Source organism: Lontra canadensis, unplaced genomic scaffold, assembly GCF_010015895.1.
Source record: "Lontra canadensis isolate GAN:19392208 unplaced genomic scaffold, GSC_riverotter_1.0 scaffold51, whole genome shotgun sequence".
NCBI lineage: Eukaryota > Metazoa > Chordata > Mammalia > Carnivora > Mustelidae > Lontra > Lontra canadensis.
This window is the reverse complement of record NW_022631045.1, coordinates 5,277,177-5,302,230: the sequence shown is the minus strand read 5'-3', so window position 1 is coordinate 5,302,230 and position 25,054 is coordinate 5,277,177. Positions and strand designations below refer to the sequence as shown.

Genomic DNA, 25,054 nt, shown 5'->3' with positions numbered 1-25,054 from the left:
CCATGGCTGTGCAACCATAGCCACTATCCATCCACAGAACTGTTTTCAGCTTGCAAAACTGAAGCTCTGTACCCATTAAACACTAACTCCCCCTTCCCTGATCCCCCTCAAGCCTCTGGCAACTACCATCCTGCTTTCTGTATTTCTGAAATTGACTACTTTCAGGACCTCATCTAAGTGAGATCACATTTCTTTTGTAGCTGGTTTATTTCACTTAGCATAATGTCCTCAAAGTTTATCCATGCTGTAGCAGGTGTCAGAATTCTTTCTTTTTTTGAGCCAATCACATGTATATCCTATGTTTTGTTTTGTTTTTATTCGACGGTCAATGGACATTGGAGTTGCTTCTACTTTCTGGCTCCTGTGAATAATGCTGCTATGAACATGAGTGTCCAACTGCTTTATAAGTTAAATGTTTTATATATCATGTGCTCATACTATATAGATGGTTAATTAAACTATACCTCAAGTTCCTAGGCCTTATCAGCCTATAGGTATACATGGGGTCACAGTGATGACAATAATCCATATTGTACGTCTGTTTCTCTTACTTGCTCATGTGGGAGCAAGTCCTTCCCCTTCATCTAAATATTTCCCAGGGAATGTCTCATGTATGTTCACAGTTTGCCTTGACAGGAAAGTCAGAGCATGTGACTTCCCCTGTTCATTCCAGCTTCTTAATTACACCACACGTACTGGGACCCTGAAGGGAATAATGTCACAGAATGAGCATTTTCCTGTCCCCTCATTAGATCCACCATCATATTCCATAACAAAGGAGAATGAAGGAGCTGACGGAACGTGTTAGAATGCTTCCTCTTTAAGAGGAGAAGGGGAAGGGATTCTGGCTGGTTCCTTTGGTAGAGCATACAACTCTTGATCTTGGGGTTGTGAGTTCAAGTCCCATGTTGTGTGTAGAGATTATATAAAAATAAAATCTTAAAAAAGAAGAAGAAGAGAAGGAGGAAGAGGAGGGGAAAGACCATGAATGCTTGAACAGTAATAATTTAGAATTGTCATGATACGTATAGATGATGTTGAGGTAACCGTGTTACCAGGGGAAAGTTGAATCTCTTTCAACATTCTTCCCTTCCTACTGTAGAATCTTAGCTAGATCTATGAGAACGTCTCCATCCCCTTGTCAACCTTCAAAAAGGTTTACAATTACACAGCTTAGACTCGGGCCTGCCAAAGGCGGGCTATGCACAGGGATTTTCACTATGACTGAAGATTTCACTAGCAACTCGCTCCCTTGCATAGTTCTAAGTGCAAAAGCGCCTTTCAGAAAGAGTGCCTTTCACCTCAAGATTCTTTTTTTTTTTTAAAGATTTAATTTATTTATATATTTATTTGAAAGCAAGAAAGAGAGAGCGAGAGATCATGAGCAGAGGAGAAGCAGGCTCCCCGCTCAATCCCAGGACTCTGGGATCACAACCTGAGCCGAAGGCAGACGTTTAACTGACTGAGCCACCCAGGTGCCCCTCAAGATTCTGGACTATGTGGCTAACATTTACTGCCACTCACTGTGTGCCAGGCACTGAGCTAAGGACTGTATCTCTTCAATCCTCACAAGAACCTTATGAGAATTTAAATATGAGAAAACTCAAACTTGGAGAGGTTCCTGACTTAACCAGTAAGGACTAGAATTAGGGCTCATGGGTTACTTAATGCACGTTATGTTTTCATTTGTATGTTGTTGTTTTTTTAAATTCCAACCCAGATCCATTTATTTCTTCGAGGAACTATTCTCATGTTCTGAGTAAAATATTCTTTGTATTTTACTAATGAAGAGACCTCAGCTATACATACATGATCCAGAGATTTCCCCCAGCAAAATCTATTATTAATGCATCTGTAAAGCATACTTAAAATAATTAAAACTGGGGCTACCTGGGTGGTTCAGTCGGTTAAGTGTCTGACTTTTGATTTTGGCTCAGGTCATGATCTCAGGGTTGTGAAACTGAGCCCCTACTCCGGCTCTGCACTGGGCATGGAGCCTGCTTAAGATTCTCTCTCTCCTTCTCCCCCTACCCCTCCCCATCTCTCTCTTAAAAAATTTTAAATAAAATAATTAGAACTCTACAGTTTTTTAGTAGACTTTCTTTCCTTTCTCTCTTCTTTAATTTGAGTGGCTAAAATTTAATTCTTTGCAATGATTTTCTCTTCTACTCTTCCTTAGCTATTTGGTCCCATAGTCACTTCTGAAGACACCTCGAGTGCTCATTCTTTTTTTTTTTTTTTTTTTTTTTAGATCTTATTTATGTATTTGACAGAGAGAGACCAAGCAGGCAGAGAGGCAGGCAGAGAGAGAGAGAGGAGGAAGCAGGCTCCCTGCCAAGCAGAGAGCCTGATGCAGAACTCGATCCCAGGACCCTCAGATCATGACCCGAGCTGAAGGCAGAGGCCCAACCCACTGAGCCACCCAGGCGCCCCTGGAGTGCTCATTCTTTACCCAACATAAATCCCAGAGCTTATCATTGTAATCCCTCCCCTGTGTCAACCCTCAATCTCCCTATCCCCTCTTGCTCTGCCATACTTATTTAACCAAACCATAACCCTGATTTAACCCAGTTCTCTATTTATTCTGTGCCTACAGCCATGTAGTTGAACATGGTCCCACAGCCAGGGTGACAGTGCTTACCTTCAATTCATGGTCACCTGCCTCAGGTGTGCCTAAAATGCCTCCTGATATTTACCCTGCATGTCTTCTCCATTCTCCTATTCTCCTATTCAATTCCCCTATTACACACCTCTTCCTCTCTCCCAGATCTCTAAGATCCTCTCCCCCATCTTATTCTCAGGGGATGATCTTCTTATTCCATGAAGAAAACTGAAATAATCAGAAAAGAGCTTCTGAAAGCACCTCCTTCCGAATCTACTGCCCCCTCTGGATAAATAATTTTGCTTCCAGATCAGGCCTGCAAAAGATCCCATCCTGCCACACATATTGATGAGGGGAGCATCCACTTCATCCCTCAGTGACCCACTGCCCCCCCCCCCGACGGACAACTAACAGACACATTTCCTTGGGACCTAGAAAAAATTTTTTTCTATGACAATAAAATTTTGTAAATGATCTTGTTGCTTGGCTACCAGGAAGCTCGAGGTCAAATTAATAAGTCATCTTTAACAATAGATAGATGATAGATAGATCGGACACAGACACCCTGCTTTATAGACTAACCTAACATTCTTGGTCTCATAGTCCTATCTATATTTTACCTAAGCTTGATACACAATATTGAATATAAATCACTTCAAATATTTTCAGAAATGTTGGGAAATAATAGTACATAGAAATAAATCAGGCAGGGGCACTTGGGTAGTTCAGTTGGTTAAGCATCTGCCTTTGGCTCAGGCCATGATCTCAGGGGTCCTAGGATGGAGCCCAGCATCAGGCTCCCTGCTCAGCGGGGAGCCTGTTTCCTCCCTCTGCCCCTCTCCATGCTCCTGCTTTCTCTCTCACTCTCTCTCTCTCAAATAAATAAATAAAATCTTTTTTAAAAAATTAAATAAATAGATAAATAAATCAGGCAGAGAAATAGCGGGGGGAAAGGAGCATTTCAGGTCAATGGAATATCACATGAAAACACTTGGGAGATACAACAGTACCTGCCTTACTTTGGGAACAGAGAAGAGTTTGGCACGATCGCCCACAGGATGACAGTGATAGAAAACACAACTGGAATACCAGGGCCCTGACTCTGCCTGGTATGTTCCAACACCAGATATCTGCATGGCTCATGTCACTTCATTCAGATCTCTGTTCAAAATCACTTCACCAAAGAGAGTCCTTCCTGGACCTAGTCAACCCAAATACTTTCCATGCACACATACACCACCCCATCACTCCCTCCCCCTTTACTCTGTCTTATTTTCCTTCATTATGCTTAGGAACATCTGACATACATTTGTTTATATGGGTATTAACTTCTCTTTGATAGAATGTAAGATCTAGTAGCTAGGATTTTTTATGTTATTTTACTATCAAACTGAGAAAGACCTACTAATCTATGCTAAGAAATTTAGACTTTATTCCACTAGCAAGGCACAATGTCTAAGATTCATACAAAATGTGTTATGATCATATGTCCCTCTCATAGAGAGAACTCTGGCAGTGGACCAAAGAGGAAATCCACTGCAAACATCGAAATGATAAATTTTGCAGGTCTAATGAAGTTAGGGTAAGTAGCAATAGAAATAAAAGGAAATGGATGAATTCATAACAAACACACCCAGTAGACAAAGGGACAGTATATCATCACAGATTGAAACCAGGCATCAAACCAGTCACTGGAGAGCTGTGCAACCTCCAAGTTACTTTCTAATCCTTGGCTTCCTCATTTTAAAACGAATATAATAGTTATACCTACCTACTTAACAGCTTTGATATGAAGATTAAATGAGATAACATATAACAAAACAGAACTGACTACATTTGGTGACTGCTGACTGAGCTCCCTGAGGAAGGGGGTTGTGTCTGCCTCATACGGAGCCCTGCCAGCCACAGTAGACTCTGAATGCACTTTTATTGACAGCAAATGAGTTAATGAAGATGATCAGCAAGATAAACAGTCAAAGTTAACTACAAGGCAAATCCTGTAAGATATAAAAGTAATGAAGCAAAATGTGCCTAGTAGGTGCAGTGACTGTGAACATACCTGTTGGGTTTGAGAATGTCAAGACTGAGATGGCTAGAGGACTCACTAGAGTCAGCACTGGTAGGCAAAGGAGATTCAGGTCCAGGTCTCAGGAAAGAGCACAGGCTAGGCAAAGACTGGTACAGCTGGTAGAGGAAGTCTAATCGAATCGATCACATTAACTAAGACAGAGGCAAACAGAATAAGAATCCTAGGAAACAAAAACGTTTAGCATTTGCCAAAGGAGTCAGGGCTAAAGACGGACAGGCAGTAAAAAGCTAATAAGAAAGATAAGAGAAATTCAAACCTTGAAAACAAAAGGGAAAGATGTGAGAGAAATGGTCAACAGCATCAAAATTGGCACAAAATACAGCTGAGTGAAAACTAAAAGGAGACCACTGGATTTTTTTAGCAATTAGGTGGTAGTGACCTTTGCAAAAGACGTTTTCATAAAATGGTTGGGGCAAAAGCCAGATTGTGTGGACTGAGGAGTAAATAGGACTTAAGGAGATAGGGAGGATGTCAGGAAGAACATTCCAGGGTAAAGTAAACTTGGCCACAAAAGCACCTAAAAGCCTACCAGGCCAATTATTTCTACTACCAATTCTAAGTGGTCACTCATTCCTATTACAGTATTTTTTCATAAGACATGTATAACATACATTACTCTAGAAATAAGACTAACCCTAGCTAAAATCATCACGTAGGGTAAGCCTATCCTCATTGCTCCTGCAATGTGAGTTTTCACACATCCATAAGGCCCTTCATGGTAGCAAAGACATTTTATTTTATTTTATTTTAAGATTTTATTTATTTATTTGACAGAAAGAGATCACAAGTAGGCAGAGAAGCAGGCAGAGAGAGAAAGGAGGAGGAAGCAGGCTCCCTGCTGAGCAGAGAGCCCGATGCAGGGCTTGATCCCAGGACCCTGAGATCATGACCTGAGCTTAAGGCAGACGCTTTAACCCACTGAGCCACCCAGAGGCCCAAAAGACATTTTATTTTTGATGATAAAATAATGGTCTATAGAACATAATAGTTTTATCAAGTCTTTTAAAAAGTCAACAAAGAACAGCAGTCTATATACCCTACTGATTAAGTTATTTAGGAAATACATGTATCGTGAATAATTGAGTTATCCAGATTTTATATCAATTTTTTAAAATATTTTTTTTAATTTTAAAAAATAATTAGAAAAATCAAGGATATAGAATCATATGGTGTATTTCTTTATCTTTCATTACCTACCTACCCTATGAGGCAAAAATCACTATATCTGTTCCATAAATGAGAACCCTGGCCTTCACAGAAATGAACTGTATTGGTAACAGTATGCTAACTGATACAGCAAACAATGCCCAAATCTCAGAGGCTTAACACAGTAAAGGTCTATTTCCTTCTAGTGTCACCATCCAATGTGACCAGTGAGGTTTAGGGACAGGAGCAAAGAGGCTCTGCTCCATGAAGTCATTCAAGGATCCAAGCTCCTCTCACTAGATAATCTACATCTAGCTGGCAGGTGAGAGAAGAGGCAAAACACAGAGTCCCATAAAACACTTCAGAAGGCAAACAACAAACGTCACTCTCCTCCATATTCCCCGAGCCTGAACTCAGTCACATAACCCCACCTATCTGCAAGGGGAAATTAAGTCCAACAGTGGGCCAGGAAGAAGAGCAGAAATAGAACCTGATGGGCACAGCATTCTCTATCACATTAAGTAACGTGACTAAGGTCACCTAGTAGGACCCGAAAGAGCCAAGATACAAACCCAATACTACTAACTCCTGAAAGGAACCTTGCTATCCTATCCCACTCAAGATGATTCATTTCACTGAACCCACCCCCCACTGTAGCATGTCTTCAAATGGCCACAACAACTGTTGGTTACAGTGTATGTGTATTTTTTTTCATCCATTATTTATGGTCCGTCCTGCAATTCCCTTTTACAAATCAATGGTTTCAGTCTTCTGAGGGATGTATACACAGATATAAAATGTGGGGAGCCCTGCAAAGCCCATCCAAGCTATGGAATGCATGACCCCAAGCTAAGAACTCTTCTCTATAGTACCACCTTACTTATTGACACTGTTTACCTACTTCCACTGTTGACACTGTTTCTACCTGCTTCCCCCGACTCCCACCACCCCCAACTTCAGTCGCACTGATCTGTCTCCTTATCACAGCTTCTGTCTCTTGATCTTTGCATCAGCTGTTCCTTTTGCCTACACTGCTTTTCCCTCAGAAGTCCGTGATTCGTTCCCTCAAGATCTTTGCTCAGATGTCACCTTCTCAGGAAGACCTTTCCCCTTCCAACCCCACCCCCACTCATGTTTTTTCTCAACAGCACTTCCCACCTTCTAATATGTGACACAGTTTACATTATTTATGAGTTTATAACTTCTGCCTGCAGTACAATGTGAACTCCAAGAAGGCAGAGGTTTTTGTCTATTTTGTTTATTGCTCAGTCCCCAGCACCTATGAAGGTGCTTGGAAACACCATACATATCTTTTTGAATGAACTGAGGGGCAACAAAGGAATAAAAAAGAGAAGGAGCACCCGGGTCGATATATGGGCCTGGAAATATCCTGGTTCTTACAATGGATTCAGGGCTGCTTGTTTTACCATTCTGCTTCACAAATTACAGAGATATGTTTATATATGTAACATGCATATAACATGTTCATAGAACATTATAATTATATACTATGTTCATATAGCTTCTATAATACACATTATATGCATTTATATATGTAAGCATATATAAAATTTATATTTATTATATATTAATGATAATCTAACATTATATTATAACATTACTTTAATATTGTAATTGTTTTTTTTAGAGAGAGAACAAGAATGAACATGGCGAGGGGAGAGGGAGAGAAAGAATCTGACGCAGGCTCCACACTCAGGGCTGAGCCCAAAGCAGTGCTCAAACTCATGACCCTGAGACCATGACCTGAATCAGTCACTTAACTGACTGAGTCATCCATGTACCTCTGTTATAACTTTAAAGTACTATATGAGTTTGCATAAATAATCCAAGTCAAATCAGTATACCTGCTCAGGTATATAGCCTGGCAAAATTTCTCATTTAAATAAAATAGGTAGATGGAGAAAATGGCACCCCAAATGTCATTTTCATCTCTTAACTAGTTAAAAATAAATTCTATGTATACTTTCTCCTCAACTATGTTTTAACGGGCCACATGAAAAATTACCTTATATAATTCTTTTTAATACTATATCATGACCTTTTAAAAATAGCATCTTACCTTATGGAAGTGAAACTAACAGTTTTCTTTGAAAACCTACTTGAAGAGTTAGCTACCTAAAAGCATTTCTTCTTAGTCCTTCTAAAGATGTTTTTCAAAGTGATTCCACGATTTTGCTAACAGTAATTAAAATCAGGAGGAATTTCAGCTGAAATTTTTTTATTCAGAAATTTACTTTGCAAACTCACACTCTTAAACGTGTCACAAAAAATGTGGGATTCAGATGCAAAAAGACGTTATAAAATCCATAACATTGGTGAGAGATATACTTACAGACTAAAAAGACTGATGAAGGGCAGGGCAGGAAGGAGGAGGAAGGGGTAGAGAGAGGAGAAGGACAGGGACAGGGGAAGCGTGGAGTGGGGAAGGAAAGTGGAGATAGCTGGCCCCCATCTGTGCCTGTACCCTGTAGAGGTAAGGCTTCAAAACCCAAGAAGCTGATGGAACTCCCGAAAAAAGGAATCTGGAACCTACCATTGGGTCCACTGTGCCAGGGAATAATGGTAGCAAGTCTCACTTTTGAGTTCCAGCCTGCCATTTACTCAGCAGATACTAAACTGAGTCTTGGATTTATGATTTGTAAAATTTAGGTAATTTTGCAGAACTGTTACATAAGCTCCTGTTTATTCAGTTCATTCAGTTACAAAAACTGCTCTGTAAACAATAAAATGCTAAGTAGAAATGTATTTTAAAATTTCTGACATAAATGCCCCAAGCCTATACATAAAGATTTATTATAGTAAATCACATGTTGGTGGTTTGAAAAAGTCATGGGACTCAAACGGCACAGGGAGAAGGTTAGTAATTCCAACTCCATGCACGATAAAGTTAATCATATTTCTTTGGTATAAAACAAGAGCCTAATAGTCTTCCAAATATCCTCATAACAAAGAGCAAGGGGAGGGGAGATTATTACCATATATGTTCATTTGAAAAAAAAAAAGACTACCTGAAGCAGAAACAATGAGCACTGAATCCTAAATTAAGACTGTTATCAATAATGGTTACAGGCCATTTTAAGCCACTTAACCAAATCAAAAATATAAAAGTGTTTCAAGTGACTAAATATTCATGGAGAAATATACGCAATACCCAGCAAAACCACACAAATTTGCCAAGGGAAAATAATGTACTAACATGTTGCAGCCTTTTTCGAAGGTCTATTCTTAGATATAAAACAAACTCTCTTTAATTAAAACCTTTGCTTATAAACACATTTCCTGAGTAAGGAAAGCCTAACACATCCAATAGGAGTGAAACCCTGTCCCCTGGAAACAGAAAGGAGCCCTGGGTGGTTGACAATGGTCGTGTCATATAACCTTTTGTCACTCCTACCACAACAGCAAACATGCAACCTTAAACTAAGCAAGAGCTTTCTAAATTTAGATACTTTCAAATTAGGCATCTTCAGTTAGATGTAAAGGTTTAGTAAATTATTTATTATGTCTCTTATCTTTAATAATGGAATATCATGTTTAACTTGTAATCAAAATGGAAAGAAAGCTGTTATACCATGTATTAACTGTACCAGGACTCAGAGTTTCCAGTCTATATTTAGTTCACATTAAAATGGAAGCAAAGACGCAAACCAAGCTAAAAATAAAATGTTCTACAAAGATGAGATTTTTAAATGGATTGAAATCTAGCTTTATTTGGTCCCTTAAATGCCGAGAGCATCGAGCAGCACCTTAACTTTGCAGTGCGTTGCAAACCAAACTGTGCCATTTTCCATCATCTAGAACAGGGGTCAGAAAACTATGGCCTGCCAGCCAAATGTATGGGCCATTTTCTTCTGGCTACCTGATTTCGTATAGCCCATCAGTTACGAAGGTTTTCACAAGTTCAAATGGCTTTAAAAAAAAAAAAAAAGAAGATAAAGAGTATTCCTTAATACCTGAAAACTATATGAAATTCAAATTTCATATGTCCTTAAAGTGTTACCACACCACTTATTCACTTAAGGATTGTCAATGGATGAGGCGCCTGGGTGGCTCAGTGGGTTAAGCCTCTGCCTTCAGCTTGGGTCATGATCCCAGGGTCCTAGGATCAAGCCCTCCATCGGGCTCTCTTCTCATCAGGGAGCCTGCTTCCCCCTCTCTCTCTCTGCCTGCCTCTTTGCCTACTTGTGATCTCTCTGTCAAATAAATAAATAAAATCTTCACAAAAAAAAAAAAAAAAAGGATTGTCTATGGCTGCTTTCACACGACAACAGCAGAGCTGAGTAATTTTGACACAGACTTTATGTCCCACAAAGCTTAAGACTTTACTCTCTAAACCTCTACAGAAAAAGTTCACCAAGTTCTGCCCTAGATGAATGTTAATTATTCTTATTATTCAAAATACCTTCCTGCTCACCACCTAGCAAAATACTAAAATTCCTACTCGCTTCTCATTATCATATTGAGCTTCTGAACAATAAACCTATCAATATTATTTTATTCTCATTTCTTAACAATCTTCTGGCCATGTTTCTGCTTCTCCTCATATTTGGATCACTACCCCATCCAAAAATTCCATTCAGAATTGTGGTTAAAAGTTTTGAGTAATAGTTTCTAATCTATTCTGTCTGTTTCAAATGTTAGATGTAAACTATCATGGCCCACTAATGGGCTCCCACCTACAATCTGAAAAATGCTGAGCATTTCTTCCCTCGACTACTCTAACTACAGTTACGGTGAAAGATAATGCTTTAGTTGCACCAACTGCATCTCATTAATCAGGGAAAAATACAAATCAATATTTCCATATAGTGTCTTACCGTAAAGGTACAAGAATTTATTTATACAACCTTCATGTTAAAGTAAAACTGAGGTACGAACTGAAGATTGTGATGACTATTTTGTTACTGTGCTTAAAGAGATGTCTTAATCCAGATATAATGTTGCAAAGTTCTGAATATCATTTAGGGGGTTAGGTATGTGTCACCTAAATTTAAAGACCCATAAAAAGAAAGACCCATCAATATTCCAAATTAACTGTAAGAATACATAGAAATGCCAGATCAATGAGAGCACAGTAAACCTAATTAGGAGATATTTTTGACACATGAAGCTTCAAGACCTTGGTGGAGATGAGTCATTGTCAGAAAAAGTCAGAGATGGTTCCTTTGTTGATACCACATGGCTTACGATGGTTGAACAATCTCAGTCTGCAAATCTGACCAAGGTTCCTCCAGCCAGTCCCTGTATTCATGGTCCAACAGTATCCATCGGGCAAAAAAGAGCAAACAAAGCTTCTTCACATTCATGTTCAAAACCAAGGTGGTCTGAGTTTATATTAATGCTGTTTCAGAATGTCTCGTCCTTAATAAATATCTGTAAAATTTTCTGTAATGGTAAATCTGAATGTAAAATCAACCTCCTCCTTAAGACAGAACTAAGAATTAGGAATAAGAGCTAACAATAAGGAGAGAGGAAGAGATGGAATGATAGCTCCCATTGGCTTTCTCACATCAGCACCATTTCCACTTTTTTAAGTAAAGGATTTTTTTTTCCTTTGGGGTAACAGAGGCAGCCATAAAATTATCTACTGTTTAGCACCCGAGTAGCTAGCCGAGACTACCCGAAATTCTACTTAGCTGATACAGAGAAAGGAAAAAGTGAAAAACAGAGAGAGAGAAAAATAGTACACAGCAAGGGCAAAGAAACAGGGAAAAAAATGAAAAGGAGAACAAAGAGTATACAAAGTGGGGATGTGAGGAATATACTAAAATGTATGGGAGAATTTCATTATTAAATTATTAATTATTTAATATTTAATTAAATTAAAAATTAAATTAAATTAATATATTTAAATTATTAAATATTTAATAATTTCATTATTAAATTATTAAATTCATTATTAAATCAGACTAATTTTAAAAGCAGTCTTGGGGCTCCTGGGTGGCTCAGTGGGTTAAGCCTCTGCCTTCGGCTCAGGTCATGATCCCAGCATCCTGGGATCTAGCCCCATATTGAGCTCCTTGTTTGGCAGGAAGCCTGCCTCTCCCTTTCCCACTCCCCCTGCTTGTATTCCCTCTCTCACTCTGTGTATCTCTGTCAAATAAATAAATAAAATCTTTAAAAAAAAAAAAAAAGCATGCCAGTCTTATTTTTTACTTTAAAAGTCATCATAAGTAGCCTCCGTGGTAGCATACGCAGCCTGTTGATTATAGGGGTTGCCCTAAGGGACCTTAGAGACAGCCCTTTGGGTGGATGCTCAGGTCTGACCTCATGGCTATCTTCAATTTAGGCTGCAGATAGGTATGCGGGGTACCTTTGGAAAGCCCCAGGGCACAATAGCCAGAGTCCACATTGGCCAAGTCATCATGTCCATCTGTACCAAGCTGCAGAACAAGGAGCATGTGATTGAGGCTCTACGCAGGGCCAAGTTCAAGTTCCCTGGCTGCCAGAAGATCCACATCTCCAAGAAGTGGGGCTTTACTAAGTTCAATGTGGATGAATTTGAAGACATGGCTGAAAAGCGGCTTATCCCAGATGGCTGTGGGGTCAAATACATCCCTAACCATGGTCCCTTGGACAAATGGAAGGCTCTGCACTCATGAAAACCTTGGTACTACCCCCTCCCGTCATATTCATGCCCACCAATAAATCCAACTTCCTGTCAAAAAAATAAAAATAAATAAATAAATAAAAGTCATCGTATCCACTGCAAAACAAATAAACAAAACTGAGATTAGTGTTGTCCTAAAATAACCATAGAGAACTTCCACAGAGAAGTTCCATAGAGAACTAGGTAATTAAATGATGATCTATCATGTTAGGCCGAACCATATGAAATTTCCCACTTTCAACCACTTCTTCCCAGCTTTGAGGAGATATAATTGACAAACAAAATTATATTTAAAGTATACAATGTAATAATTTGATAGACATACATATTGTGAAAAAATTACCACAATTAGGTTAATTAACATAACCAGCACCTCACTTAATTAATGTGTGTGTGTGCGTGCTCATGTTTAAGGATGCTTAAAATCTAGGGGTGCCTGGGAGGCTCAGTCAGTTAAGCATCTGACTCTTTATTTTGACTCAGGTCGTGATCTTAGGGTCACGAGATCAAGCCCCAAGTCGGGGCTTACCCCAGTGGCGAGTCTGCTTGAGATTCTCTCTCCTTCTCCCTCTGCCCTTCCCCCTGCTCTCTCTCTCTTTCCTCTCTCTCTCTTTCTAATAAATAAATAAACAAAATCTTTTTTAAAAAGTAGGAATGCTTAAGATCTATTCTCAGCAAATTTCAAGGATACAATACAGTATTGTTAGCTATAGTCACTACGCTGCCCATTAGATTCCCAGAACTTAATCATTCTAGAACTGAATGTTTGTACCCTTTCAAAAGCGTCTTCCCAGTTCCCAGACCTCCCAGGCCCTCGGCCATTTTTTACCTACTCTTGACCATTTCTGACCTACTGACCTTACAAATTCATGTAGTTCAACCTACCATAATGGAATACTTCCCCACCATTAAAAAGAATGAGGTAGATGTGTACACACCATTAGGGAAATGATGATATTCAAACTCCAAACAAGACACAGCATTGTGCACAGAATGTTCCCACTTGTACTTTTTAAAGAAACGTATGTACATTCATAGACATTTTCTGGAAGTATACCAAGAAAAATGCCAACAATTGCCTCTGAGATGGAGACTAGAAGGTTTGGAGTGAGAGGGAGATTTGACTTTTCACAGAATACCCTCCCATCACTGAATAGCCTCTCACACTGTTCAATATCGTATTACGGGTGCACGATACTTATTTCAGTTAAGAAGTACCTGGATACTTTCCAAATGCCACAATTAATTTAAGATTATTCAAATTATTGAAAACACAACCTAGTATTTACAACAAAGAACACTTTAAATAAGGTAATTACTTTGGTGGCCTTTTACATCCCAAACCTAAACTAACCAGACAACGTCATGATCATAAGGCTCTTAAAGGAAACCAAAATAAGAAACATGTTTTAATAATAATGCCTATATATATGAAGCATTATATATAACTGTATAGTATATACATTATTCATTTAATAAATATTTTTATTTCTTTTTTTAAGATTTATTTAATTATTTAGAGAGAGAGCATGAGCAGGGTAGGAGCAAAGGAGAGAGAGAATCTCAAGCAGACTCCATGCTGAGTGCTGAGCCCTACACAGGGCTAGATCTGATGACCCTGAGATCACATCACATCTCATGACCCTGAGATCACATCCACATTGAGTGCAAATCCAGAGCCAGAGGCTTAACCAACTGAGCCACTTAAGCGTCCCAGAACTGCTTTCTGTCTCAAAACCCACTAGCTCTTGGGCTAGTCCTGGTCTCATTCTCCTTTAGACTCTCCCATCTTACATATCTGTGGAGAGGATCAAGAAAGCACAGTCTTTTTCTAAAAGATCTTTTCCCTTAACTCTTACCTGGACCATAAATGAACAGGTATTAAATTTAGGAAATTTAATACAGGTTAGGAACCAGTATTAAACTTAGCAGTTCTCACTTTATTAATCCCCTTACTGCACTAGCTCTCTTCCCTGAGAATCAATATGTGTGATAAAGAGATGTAACTGATGAAATCTGTGGCATATATATACAGTCTGGATGGAGGTGAGAGGGGCACACAGAAAGGCTGAGGCTCACCTGTCTCAGGAGTTTTAGGCCTGGATCTCAGCTGTTCATGTATGAAAACACTGATGAAGTTACATGCATTTGTATGAGTTAGTATAAAATGCAGGACTTCTGAAATTCAATACATCTTGTGAAATTTAAGAAATATTTCATTTAATGATCACTATCTCTAATCATGCGAAAAAAACCGGTGCTAAATATTTTTATTAGAAAGTTAAATGGAAAACCAATAATAAATGAACTTTTTAAATTTAGTCTTAGTCTTAAAAACATGCCTTACCCCAAACCATAGATAATATAAAATTTAAAATATATAAACTTAGCTATTACCATGAATTAATGAGACCTACAAATTTTAATTGTACCCACTCAAATTTGTTGCTTAACTCAAATTAGAGCCATCTCTAAATTTTCTTTCAAGCATTATAAATGTACTGGTAAATTTTGATACGTTTTACATGGAATTTTAACCATTACATAAGAATCTATAAAATATGCCACTTTTTAAACCTGCCATTTTGTTCACTAGTAATACAGTTTCATGAACTTTTTTAAAATTGAGATTTCAAATGTTAAAGGCACTGTTAGAAAGTCCCTATCTTGTTTAGCCTTAATCTTCTAAAAACATATTAAACCCAAATCCTTAAGTTATCATAGTTTTTATTAAATGAAGAAATGTCACTATTAAAATGACTTACAGCGGGCAGGTAAAAAAATGACAGAAGCCATCTTTGACTCTTTGCTAAGTGCATCTTGTTACCACTTGCATGTGCTTACCCCTATTTATTCTAGAAAATAAGGATGCAGGCTTAAAAAAACATGATTTCATAAACATGTAATAAAAGTTCTACTCTCATAGGAGTCCATTGATCTTAAAAAAATGAATTCTCATAAAACTAAGTATAAAATTAACTTTTACAAATTTACTTTTAATGAGAGCACACAAGCCCAGTAATTTCATTGGTTCTCTTCAAATAACCCCATTAAAGTACCCCAGTGATAACAGACTTCAAAAGTACGATGTGGGGCGCCTGGGTGGCTCAGTGGGTTAAGCCGCTGCCTTCGGCTCAGGTCATGATCTCAGGGTCCTGGATTCGAGCCCCGCATCGGGCTCTCTGCTCAGCAGGGAGCCTGCTTCCTCCTCTCTCTCTCTGCCTGCCTCTCTGCCTACTTCTGATCTCTCTCTGTCAAATAAATAAATAAAATCTTAAAAAAAAAAAAAAGTACGATGTGTTTTAAAGTACGATGAAAACTTAAAAATACAAACAACCCTTCAATGTGGTAAGCATTTCCTCTGTATATGCTCAAGATCTATTTAAAACTCTTCAACTTTGAGCTCTCAAAAGCATCTGCTACAGACACACAAATAACAGCACATATTACACAAAGCGGTTAATCTTCATTAAGATAACCATGGCTGTTAAGATCTGAACCCCCGCGCTGAGCAGGAACCCACTACTCAAAAGCCTGGCTTGCTGATGTGTCACGCAGGGTGTTCAACCGCCAGCATCATTTACACAGGCGTCGTGCCTTGACTTCTGCCTTCCAAATGGCAGCGGGAGGTAAGGCTGCTGTCTGCTGTCACCTCCCCACCCACCCTTTCAGAGTGGTCCTGGGGAGGAGACAGCTGCTGCCCGCGGGAAGGGAAGGGAGGGGGCGCGTTTTGCATCTCTGGCTGGTCGGCCGGCGCCGGGCTCCCTACGCAAGGCACATACTCCACCCAACCCCGCACTCAGGGAGGACAAAAAAATAAAACAGTCCTTTTAAGTTCCCTGGGTGGGAACTCTCCAGAGCGCTTCAACATTTTCCCACGCTCCCGCCGAGCCGCTCGTTCCCTGCTCCTCCACCGCAGCCGCCAGCTCCCCGGGAGCCCACCCTGGCGGCCTCCGGTGCGGGCCCGGGAATCCCTTCCGGCCGCGCTGCGGTCCAGCTCCCGCCGGCCCCGCCCCCAGGTCAGGCCCCGCCCTTACCTTGCGCCCCACGTTCCCGGGATCTCCGGCGCGCGCTCCGAGCGCCCCAGGCGCCCTCGCTCCTCTTCCCCGCCCCGAAGCCTCCCGCCTTCCGCGCTGCCCGAAGGCTCGCCTCACCTTGGTCCGGATCTGTCCCGAGGTGGACACTTTGCGGATCAGTTTCTGGGGTCCCTCTTGCTCCGCTTCGCTGTCAGACGAATCGTCTCCGGGCCCCGCCGACGCAGTGGCGGGGGTGACCGCAGCGCCGGCCCCGGCGGCCGCTCCTCCCGCGGCGCCCGGAGGGTGGTGCTGGCCGCCGGCCCCGGCCATCCTTTCTGACTCCTGTGGGGACACAGCACCGCCCGGCGGGGGCGGCAGCGGCAGTCAGTGGGTGCGCTCGGTCCGAGCAGGGCCCAGAGACCCGCGCCCGGCCGCAGCCGCCATCTTCCGCTCCCCCAGCCGCCCCCGCAGGGGAAGGGGCGCGGGGGATCAGACGCCCTCCCAGCAGCGGCCCTCCAAGGCCCCTCCGCCCAGCTCCAGAGCGGCAAGCGCAGTGGGGCACAGGAGACGCGGACCCCCGCCCGCTTGGGACCCCTGTGCACCCAGCCTCGGGATGTTACGGGGTTCCTGACCCAGAATACGACCTGCACGGGTAGAGAGCATGGGAGTGACAGAGGGACCGGGGCGACCTACTATTTCCCCTGGGAGCCTGGGGTCCCTAGGATGGACCGGGGGATGGGGGTGGTGGGCAGGAAACCTCCACAGCCCAGCCCCGCGAGTCGGGCAGCGGCTAAGCTCCCTCCCTTGGAGTAGAAAGGGTTCCCTTTCTCCATTCCAGAACGGCCCCTGGAGTAGAAAGGGAACCTACAGCTTCCTCCCGACTCCCTTTGGTACACCCTGCCACCCCCAGACCTAGAATCTCTCCAGAACCTCGGGCCTCGCCGCACAGTCCCCACTGAATAAAAGCAGTTCCGCCTCCCCAGATGGATGGGCGCTGCCCCTTGTCCGTCTCACGACCCCTCAGCGCATCTCTGCTGAACCATACCTCTCCCGCCTCTGCCTCGGGGTTTGGGTCCTCTCAGCAATCCCGACCGCGGCGTTTAGTTTCTGGCCCACCCCCACCTCCATCCGGCGCACACGGAAGAGAAGAGCATTTTCCGGGAGGTTCCACTCCGCTCTGAGAACTTTTCGTTCAGAAAGAGCGATCCCTTTGGCTAACAGGAAACTGGGAAGGGCGTGGAGAGAGCGCAGAAACAAGAGAGTACACACAGCCCAAGACCACAGAATGCAAAATAAATGTCTAAACTGAAGCGCCAGCCGAGACTGCCTGGAAGAAAACAATGCACCGAAACCATGTGAACACCCTTGCCCGAGCACGAAAACACTGGAGGTCCTGGGAGAGCCACTCCCTAACCCGGACCGGAGCGGGAGGAAATGGGATCAACAGGCTGCGGCCACCGCTCACAACTCGTCCCAAACTAGCGGGCTAAGCGGGCACTTGGGAATAGCAGCCTCGCGGCGGGGTGTGCACGCTGAGCGTCAAAGAACCCATGTAGGTGTGGGAGGGCTTGGGGGAGAAGACACTAAGATGACAGATTCCTCTTGTCATCCTCAGAGAACTCTAAACTTAGCTGTGTTTTTAAGGAGGGCAAAAAGTCCCCGCTAGACTGTGGGAGACTCTTCACACTTCAGTAAAGCACTTAATCTCTTCGGTGTTCGTGTCCTTCAGTCCCCGTTCCTAGTTTTTCAGTTGATGTGACCTTCTACTTTTTCAGCTGACATGACCTTTAAGGGTCCTCCAAACTAGCATTCTATTGGAGTTTTGTTTTGTTTCTTTTTAGTTGTAATCTTACTCTCAACACTAATTTGATTGCTATGTCAAAACTAACAGTTCAAAGAGGTTAGACGAAACAATATTCAATCCCAATACTATATATCCACATTGCTGATTAAAGTGTAAAATGTGCTGGTTTGAATCTTCAAAGACAGGAGATTGCTGCCTTGAAATACTAACTGATGGAAGCTACTTCTCCAGCTTCTATTGTCCTCTTTAGGAAGGGAAGGAGCTAGGCAAATTAAACTTTTAAGAGCAAGGCCTTATGGTTTTGTAAATATGCGATTCTAGATCTACACAGAACATATTGTTGTGACGGGAATTCTTTAAGAGAAAAATAATCAAAGTAACGGCCTTCAGCCCAACCTAACTGGTCACTGATGAGTCCAATGGTTTGTCAGTGTAGATAAGAACACTTAGCAAAAGTCCTTTTGAAAGAATAAACCTAGTTCAGACCTCTCCTTTAATGACGGTGAGGCCCCAGTCATGAGTTAGGGCCAAAGTCAAAATCAGGTGATCGCTATGCTAATATTCTATTCACTTCAGCACACCATGTAACAAAAGTTAGTTTGTCAATTATTATGTTTGTATTCACACTTTAGGCTTTCAAGTTTTATATAGTAACATGTTCCTGAGTCCAGATAGAGTGATTAAACTGAAACACATTGTTGAACACCCATGCCCATCCTGTGATCTGAAGAAGAGGGCTGAATCCATTTCTCATTCTGATTCAGACACTGACTGCTGAAAGATACCTTAAAACTGTTTCATGTGCAAGAGCTGGGCAATTAATACCTCAAAGTGAAGGTATTTATACTCCATTAAAAATTTAACCTCAGCTGTACCTGCTCTTCAAAGACTCCTATAACGAGTTCTAAAACTTGGTTGTGACTTTGAAAGCATAGCCAGTCTTAGCCTACTCATGCTAAATAAATTATCCCTGCTCTACAGTTTCCCTAGCACATAGAATGCTCAGAGTGAAAACAGTGTGTAGGCAAATGAAGGAATGTCACTTCATTTCCCTCAAAAGGCAGTTCATGAAAACCCTCTTTTCTTTAATTACCTCTTCTGAGGAGATTGTTTCAAGTAATACCTAATGTAAAGTACCTGATCCATTAGATTCTTTTCAGTTCTTATTCGTAAATTAGAAGTTTCCAGAATGAATATCCAATCTGTATATCGTATACCTGCAACGCACTTCATTTCTGCTAAAAATATAATAGCAATGTCAAGAGCGCCATATTTTCAACCATTTTAATGTAGCTCAGAATGGCAACTGAAACAAATTTCAAATATGTGGCATATTACATTATTTCTTCAATTTACAAGATTCCCTTGACTTTTACCTTACTTGGTGTTTTTAGACTTTATTCAAATAATTTCTTAGATGAGTCTTATGTATTTATTATTGTTACTCTGAAATCTTTGTTTGGTACATAACATATCACAAACACGCTATTAAAACCTTGGACATAAGCCATGCAGACACTGCATTTGGGATGAAATGGAAATAGAAGCTGCCACTAAATTAGGTTTCTACTTTATAGGGCTTTCTGCCCCATTTAAAGAAGGAAAATTTATTACTCTGAAGATGTATAAATCACAACCAATTCTCATTCTGATACCAACTTTGTGAATATTAGCATTCACATATTCACATATTCTTACTGATAGATATTTTAAATTATAGTCTTATTATTGATCATTATCTATAACAAAAAAGTTTCATATCCATTTGCAACCTTTAAGTCCCTTATGGTCTATGCTTTTATGTTAAACACTATATCACAAATATGTAGAACTCTACACTTGTGTACTGAAGAACCCAAGCTGGACTTTCAAACAGTGACATTCTAGGACTCATACTCCTAGTCAATGGGAACCATGCAAAGAACACTGAGTAAGTACAGGTCTGCTTTCAGTCAAACTTTATAACTATTTCCACAATATACTATCTGTTATATATTTGAAATTCAACATTCAAAACTTTACTCCATCAAAATTTTCTTGGTTGTTACTTGAATAAGAGATTTTAGATTCATCATGATAGCAACTACATGTACCTATGGGCATCCCTGTACCTGAGGCAAAAACCTTTTGTCATCTAGGCCTAATGCACAAATATGCTTATAACCTCTCATTTATATTTTGGCCCCTTTTCCTTTGAAACTCTTCCCTTGCTAATTTTCTATTAGTTTTGAATCATTCCATCAAAGCCAAGTAGATAAAAACTATATGGAAATAAAAAACAAATTTTAGTAAGTAAAATGTACCCTAATATCCTAGTGTCACTGTCTGAGGTCTGCTTTGTAAATACTCCCACAGTTTCGGAGTTTTGGCTGGAATTCAAGCTACCCATCTCCCCACCCCCACCCTAGGACATCATCTATGAGTAAGGGTTATTTCCGTAAATGTCTTCCCTCCCACCACCAAAATATTTTTGTATTGATTAGGAATTTAGGTAATGCCTCTCTGCCCACAGATTTGATTACATCCCAAAGCTAGTATTAAGGAAAATACACAGAAACCCGAATGCTAACATTTATCTTCTTTTAGGCCTGATGCCCTAGCTGGAGTAATGATAAGGCTAACTGTTTATTTAAATGCCCTCACTTAACTAAATAACTTCATTTTATCTCCAAATACAAAGAATGTCATGAAGCCCAGTAGCTGACCCTCAGCTCCAGACATGGGTACATTGCGAGCCAGAAGTTCTGTTCTCTTTACTATTATTCAGCATCAATTCCTGAGATTATGTTTACTCATCTGTCTGAACAGTTCTAGGTAGAATCGTATCATCATGTTTTAGGTTTCATCAAAAAAGAACAAAGAGAGTAAATCCTTATAGGTACGTCTTTATACACAATAAGGAATAATTCAGGGTCTGTGTGTTGTGAATATTTCCTATTCAATATGAAATATTCTTATTATAAATATAAAGGAGTATACTTTTATGGTAAAGTATTAAAATTGTTGATATTTGAAATCAGACAGTAGATTTTCAATAAGTGCCAAACGGACTCCTAGTCAAAGCAGATGTTCTTGGCCCATGGTCTTTGAGGGTCCACGGACTGGGCTTCAGGAACTCTGACCCGCCTGAAATTTTATTATTATTCTTATATGCGTGTTGCATAGATACATTGTGGGGACAGACGCCATAGCTTTGGTTAGATTCTTTAACCCACTGAGCCACCCAGGTGCCCCAAGTCTGGTTAGATTCTTAAAGGGCTCATTGACCCAAGATAACTTCAGAATTCCTGATTTTGATGGATTTTGTGTCCTTTCAAAACATGTTTAGACAAAGCTGATATTTCCTCCCTTCGATTCAAATACTGAAATTAACATTTAAGCATTCTTCCCCCCACCCAATTTATCACCCTGTTTCTTGTCTATGCCACTTTTCAGTAACTTGGGTAACATTTTTTAAAGGAACTTAAATGAGAATTCTTAGACTTAGACATACCCGTAGGACCACAGATTTGCAAATAAAATCACTTTGTTAAAGTATCATTTTGTGCCACATACATGAGATCTCTGAAGATTTTTTTTTTAACTGTCTGAATTTCAACTCTTAACATATATGAAACAAGACATTCTGTTAAGAATGTATGCTCTGTGAGGATGCAAGGATTCGTGTTTGGGTTAACTGCTATATCCAAAAGTCCTGGAACACAGTAGGTGAGGGATAAAATCTCTTGAGTGAATAAAAAGACCTTCAGTGTTTAAAGAAAATAAACCCAATTTTTTTAAGGAGAGTTCTGCAGTCTAGATAAAGTGTCACAGTTCATTCACACATTTCTGTTAGGGCTCTAGTTTTAAAGGCAAAAAAACAAGCACTTTCATTTTTGTCACTTGAAGTAATGCCACATTAACAACTTTTTCTCTATTTTTCTAGGCATGAAGTAGTTCTGCCATCAGTTGCCTAAAGTAAAATACTATATAACAGGGCATTTTTCACTGTGACTGGTGTTGGCTTAAAGCATTTGGGTTCAAAAGGGACTTCATATAGGAACGTTTGAAGCTTAAAAAATAAAAAGTAACAAAACCAGGTCAATGAATTTGGTTCTCAGTGATCTTTGATTTAAACTTCAAAACAGAATTGTAGTTTTAGTTTCAAGAACAATTTAATCCCCAGTGATAACCACAATAGAAGAAATAGGAGCAGATGGGCAACCTAACAACATGTTCAAATTTGCAAAAGCAAAGACAGCTGCAGATACAGATGGGTCAGAGTCCAAGGACACTTTTGAAAGGTCGGGGAAACAAGAGGCAGAGAAATGCATTTGGGCAAAGGAGCCTACAGTGTACCTACTAGAAAAGAAAAAGGAGAACCAAGCCTGGCACCTGACCTAGAAACTCTTAACAGGTAGGGGGCCAGTCTGAGCAGACACGCAGAGTCCCTGGGAAAAGAACATCCGAATACGTTGAACAGAACACGGGTGAGGCCAGAAATTTCAGACGAGGGTTTCCAGACAGGTTCAAGAATTTCAACCAGGACGGAGTAGCAAACATCGAGGCAGGGCGTGGAGAGCCAAAATTCGATGCCAAGGAAAAGGCAGCCCACACAGGATTACAGAGCTCTGAGTGAGACGGGGATTCCGGGGTAGAATCCCTGGAGGGATGTGAGATGGTTCTGACTGTCTTGAGTTGGAAGAGAGAAGGAAGTTGGAGGAGTTTGAGGGAACAAATCCAAAGCCCCCCGATCTCTTCCTCCTTATCCTCACACACACAAAACACACGCACACGCTCCTCTCGGTCCCTGAAATGACCCAACCTCTGGGTGGCATGTGCATGAGATCGAGGTTAGCTCCCCGCTTCATCCCGGGCAAAACCCTTGAACCCTGGAAAACCCGGGGCCGTAGCGGCTAGCAGGAGGCGTGGCTCCAGGCTCCCAGCCGCCAGCAGCCTGCGGTCGCCGCGGTCCTTGGGAACCTGTGCGCCCAGGTGCCTGCCAGGGCGCGGTCTCTGGAGGCAAGAGCGGTCTCCTCCGAGCCCGCACGCTGACCCCAGAGTCAGGGATTCTTCTCTCCCTCCTCCTACCGCCCGTGCTCTAAAATCAAGTCAAAAGTTGAGGAGTCGATGAAGCAAAGGAAACGGTCCTCCGAGGGCCGTCGTCAGCGGTTCGCCAGCGGCCCCTCCGGGAGAGCCTCGGCTGGCCGGACAAAGGCGCTCCGGGCGGCGCGCGAGGAGGAGCCCGGGCGGCGGAGGAAGCGCTGCCCCGGCTGGGAAGCAGCTGGGGACCTCATCCCAGGCCATTTCCTGAACGGAACCCGGCCCGGGCGGGGGGGAGCAGAGGAGAAGTGGGAGGGGGTGGGCGCGGGCGCTGTACCCACCGGTTCCTCCCAGGCCGGGCTGCGGGCGCCGGGCGCGGGGCGCACGTGCTGCGGCTCCATCGCGCCGCCCGCGCCCGCCGGCCGCCCGGGCGCGGGGACCCGGGCCCCCGCCGCCGCAGCCGGGGCCGCTGGATGCGCTTCCCTCGCCGAGGTCCTCTCGGCCGCCGCCGCCGCCGCCGCCGCCCCGGCTCCTGCCCGGGGCCAGCCACCGGCCCTCCCGCCGTCTCCGGCTTCCGCCGCGCTGCGCTCTCCCGCCCCCGCGCCGGTCCCTTCCTCCTCCTCCTCCTCCTCCACCTCCTCCTCCTCGTCCTCGGTCCAGCTCCGAGCGGTCCGCTCCCCGCCGCTGCTGCCACCGCCTCCCACGGCCACAGAATCCGCCCCTCGCTCCTTCCTCCGCCCCCGGCTCCCTCCCCTTTTCCTCCCCGCTTCCCGCCCCTCCCCCCGCCGCCCCCACCTCCCAGCGGGCGGCCCGGGACGCACGTGACCCCCCTGTCAGGCCTTATAAGGCGCGGAACCGAAAGCGGCCTCCGGGTGGTCACGGGCACCGGGCGGCCGGGCGGACGCGAGCAGCCGTTCCCGGGGATGGGCTGCCGGGAGCTCCGGGAGCAGCGGGGAAAGCCCGGGCTCCCGGGCGGGTCGGCGCGCTGGCCACCCGAGCGGCGGTGGCCGAGAGTCCCGGGAGACGCCTCCCGGCACCCCTCTTCCTCTCGCCCCTGCCGGTGCCTGCAGCCCGCGCCCGCCTCCCTCCGAACGCTGGCTGCCGGGCCCGCGGGCACCTCCCCTCCTGCGGGCGCTGAGGCTCGAAGGAAACCGCACTGGACAGTTACCGACTTCCACTGAGCGAGGGAGGTAGCTGCACTCCAGAGCCGCTCGCGAACCAGCTGTATTCTTTGTGATGTTAAAAAGATTGCAGATGGGTTAGCATCTGCGGTAGGGTTTGAGCTTGAGAGAGTGCTGCCTTTTATTGCTTTTTAATGATTAACGGTTTCGTGAAAAGAAATCCGGCCACGGAGTTGATACGCCTTCCCGTTCCAGCAGTACATTCATATTAGAGAAAGGGACTGGTTCCCAGTGAGTGCTCAATAAATGGCCAGTCACCTCCTCCAGCCCTTTGAAAACGTTACAAATGGCGTTTCCGATCATCTTTCTGGCGTGGAAATCTGTTTCCATCTAGTTCCAAGCCAAGAATGGCTTTTCACGGGTTATTCCCTCTCCTGGACTTCCAGGCTCCTTCTATCAGCATCTTCCCAGGGCTCTTAATCATGTCAAACACATTCACACGTTTTTAAAACAAACTGAAAATTAAGAACACTTACTGAATCCAGTCTGCCTCCAGTCCCCACCTCCTCCCATCCAAGCTTTTTGAGAGATAAAGGCCGGTTCCCATTATTCTCACATACATA

The 25,054-nt window shown here is 42.7% G+C and overlaps 2 protein-coding genes and 1 pseudogene across 5 annotated transcripts in view; 2 read left to right on the top strand and 1 right to left on the bottom strand.

Moving 5' to 3' along the window:
- Nucleotides 1–23,926, bottom strand: part of DGKH (diacylglycerol kinase eta) — a 175,332-nt gene extending 151,406 nt beyond the window's left edge. For 3 of the 4 annotated variants that reach the window (XM_032873944.1, XM_032873945.1, XM_032873949.1), the window contains exons 1-2: nt 23,652–23,926; nt 16,623–16,826 (exon numbers count right to left, since the gene is read on the bottom strand). In XM_032873944.1, the coding sequence (XP_032729835.1) occupies nt 16,623–16,826; nt 23,652–23,711 (264 nt within the window). In that variant the 5' untranslated portion in view covers nt 23,712–23,926. Of the gene's footprint in view, nt 1–16,622; nt 16,827–17,529; nt 17,806–23,651 lie in introns of those variants that run through there. The other variant, XM_032873946.1, reaches the window with a different exon arrangement.
- On the top strand, nt 11,975–12,100 carry LOC116877413 (annotated as a pseudogene).
- LOC116877310 (60S ribosomal protein L10-like) lies at nt 12,161–12,528 on the top strand. Its single transcript, XM_032873950.1, has one exon. It carries the CDS (start codon nt 12,161–12,163, stop codon nt 12,458–12,460), a length of 300 nt encoding a protein of 99 aa, XP_032729841.1. The 3' UTR covers nt 12,461–12,528.
- Nucleotides 23,927–25,054: the final 1,128 nt, after the last annotated feature.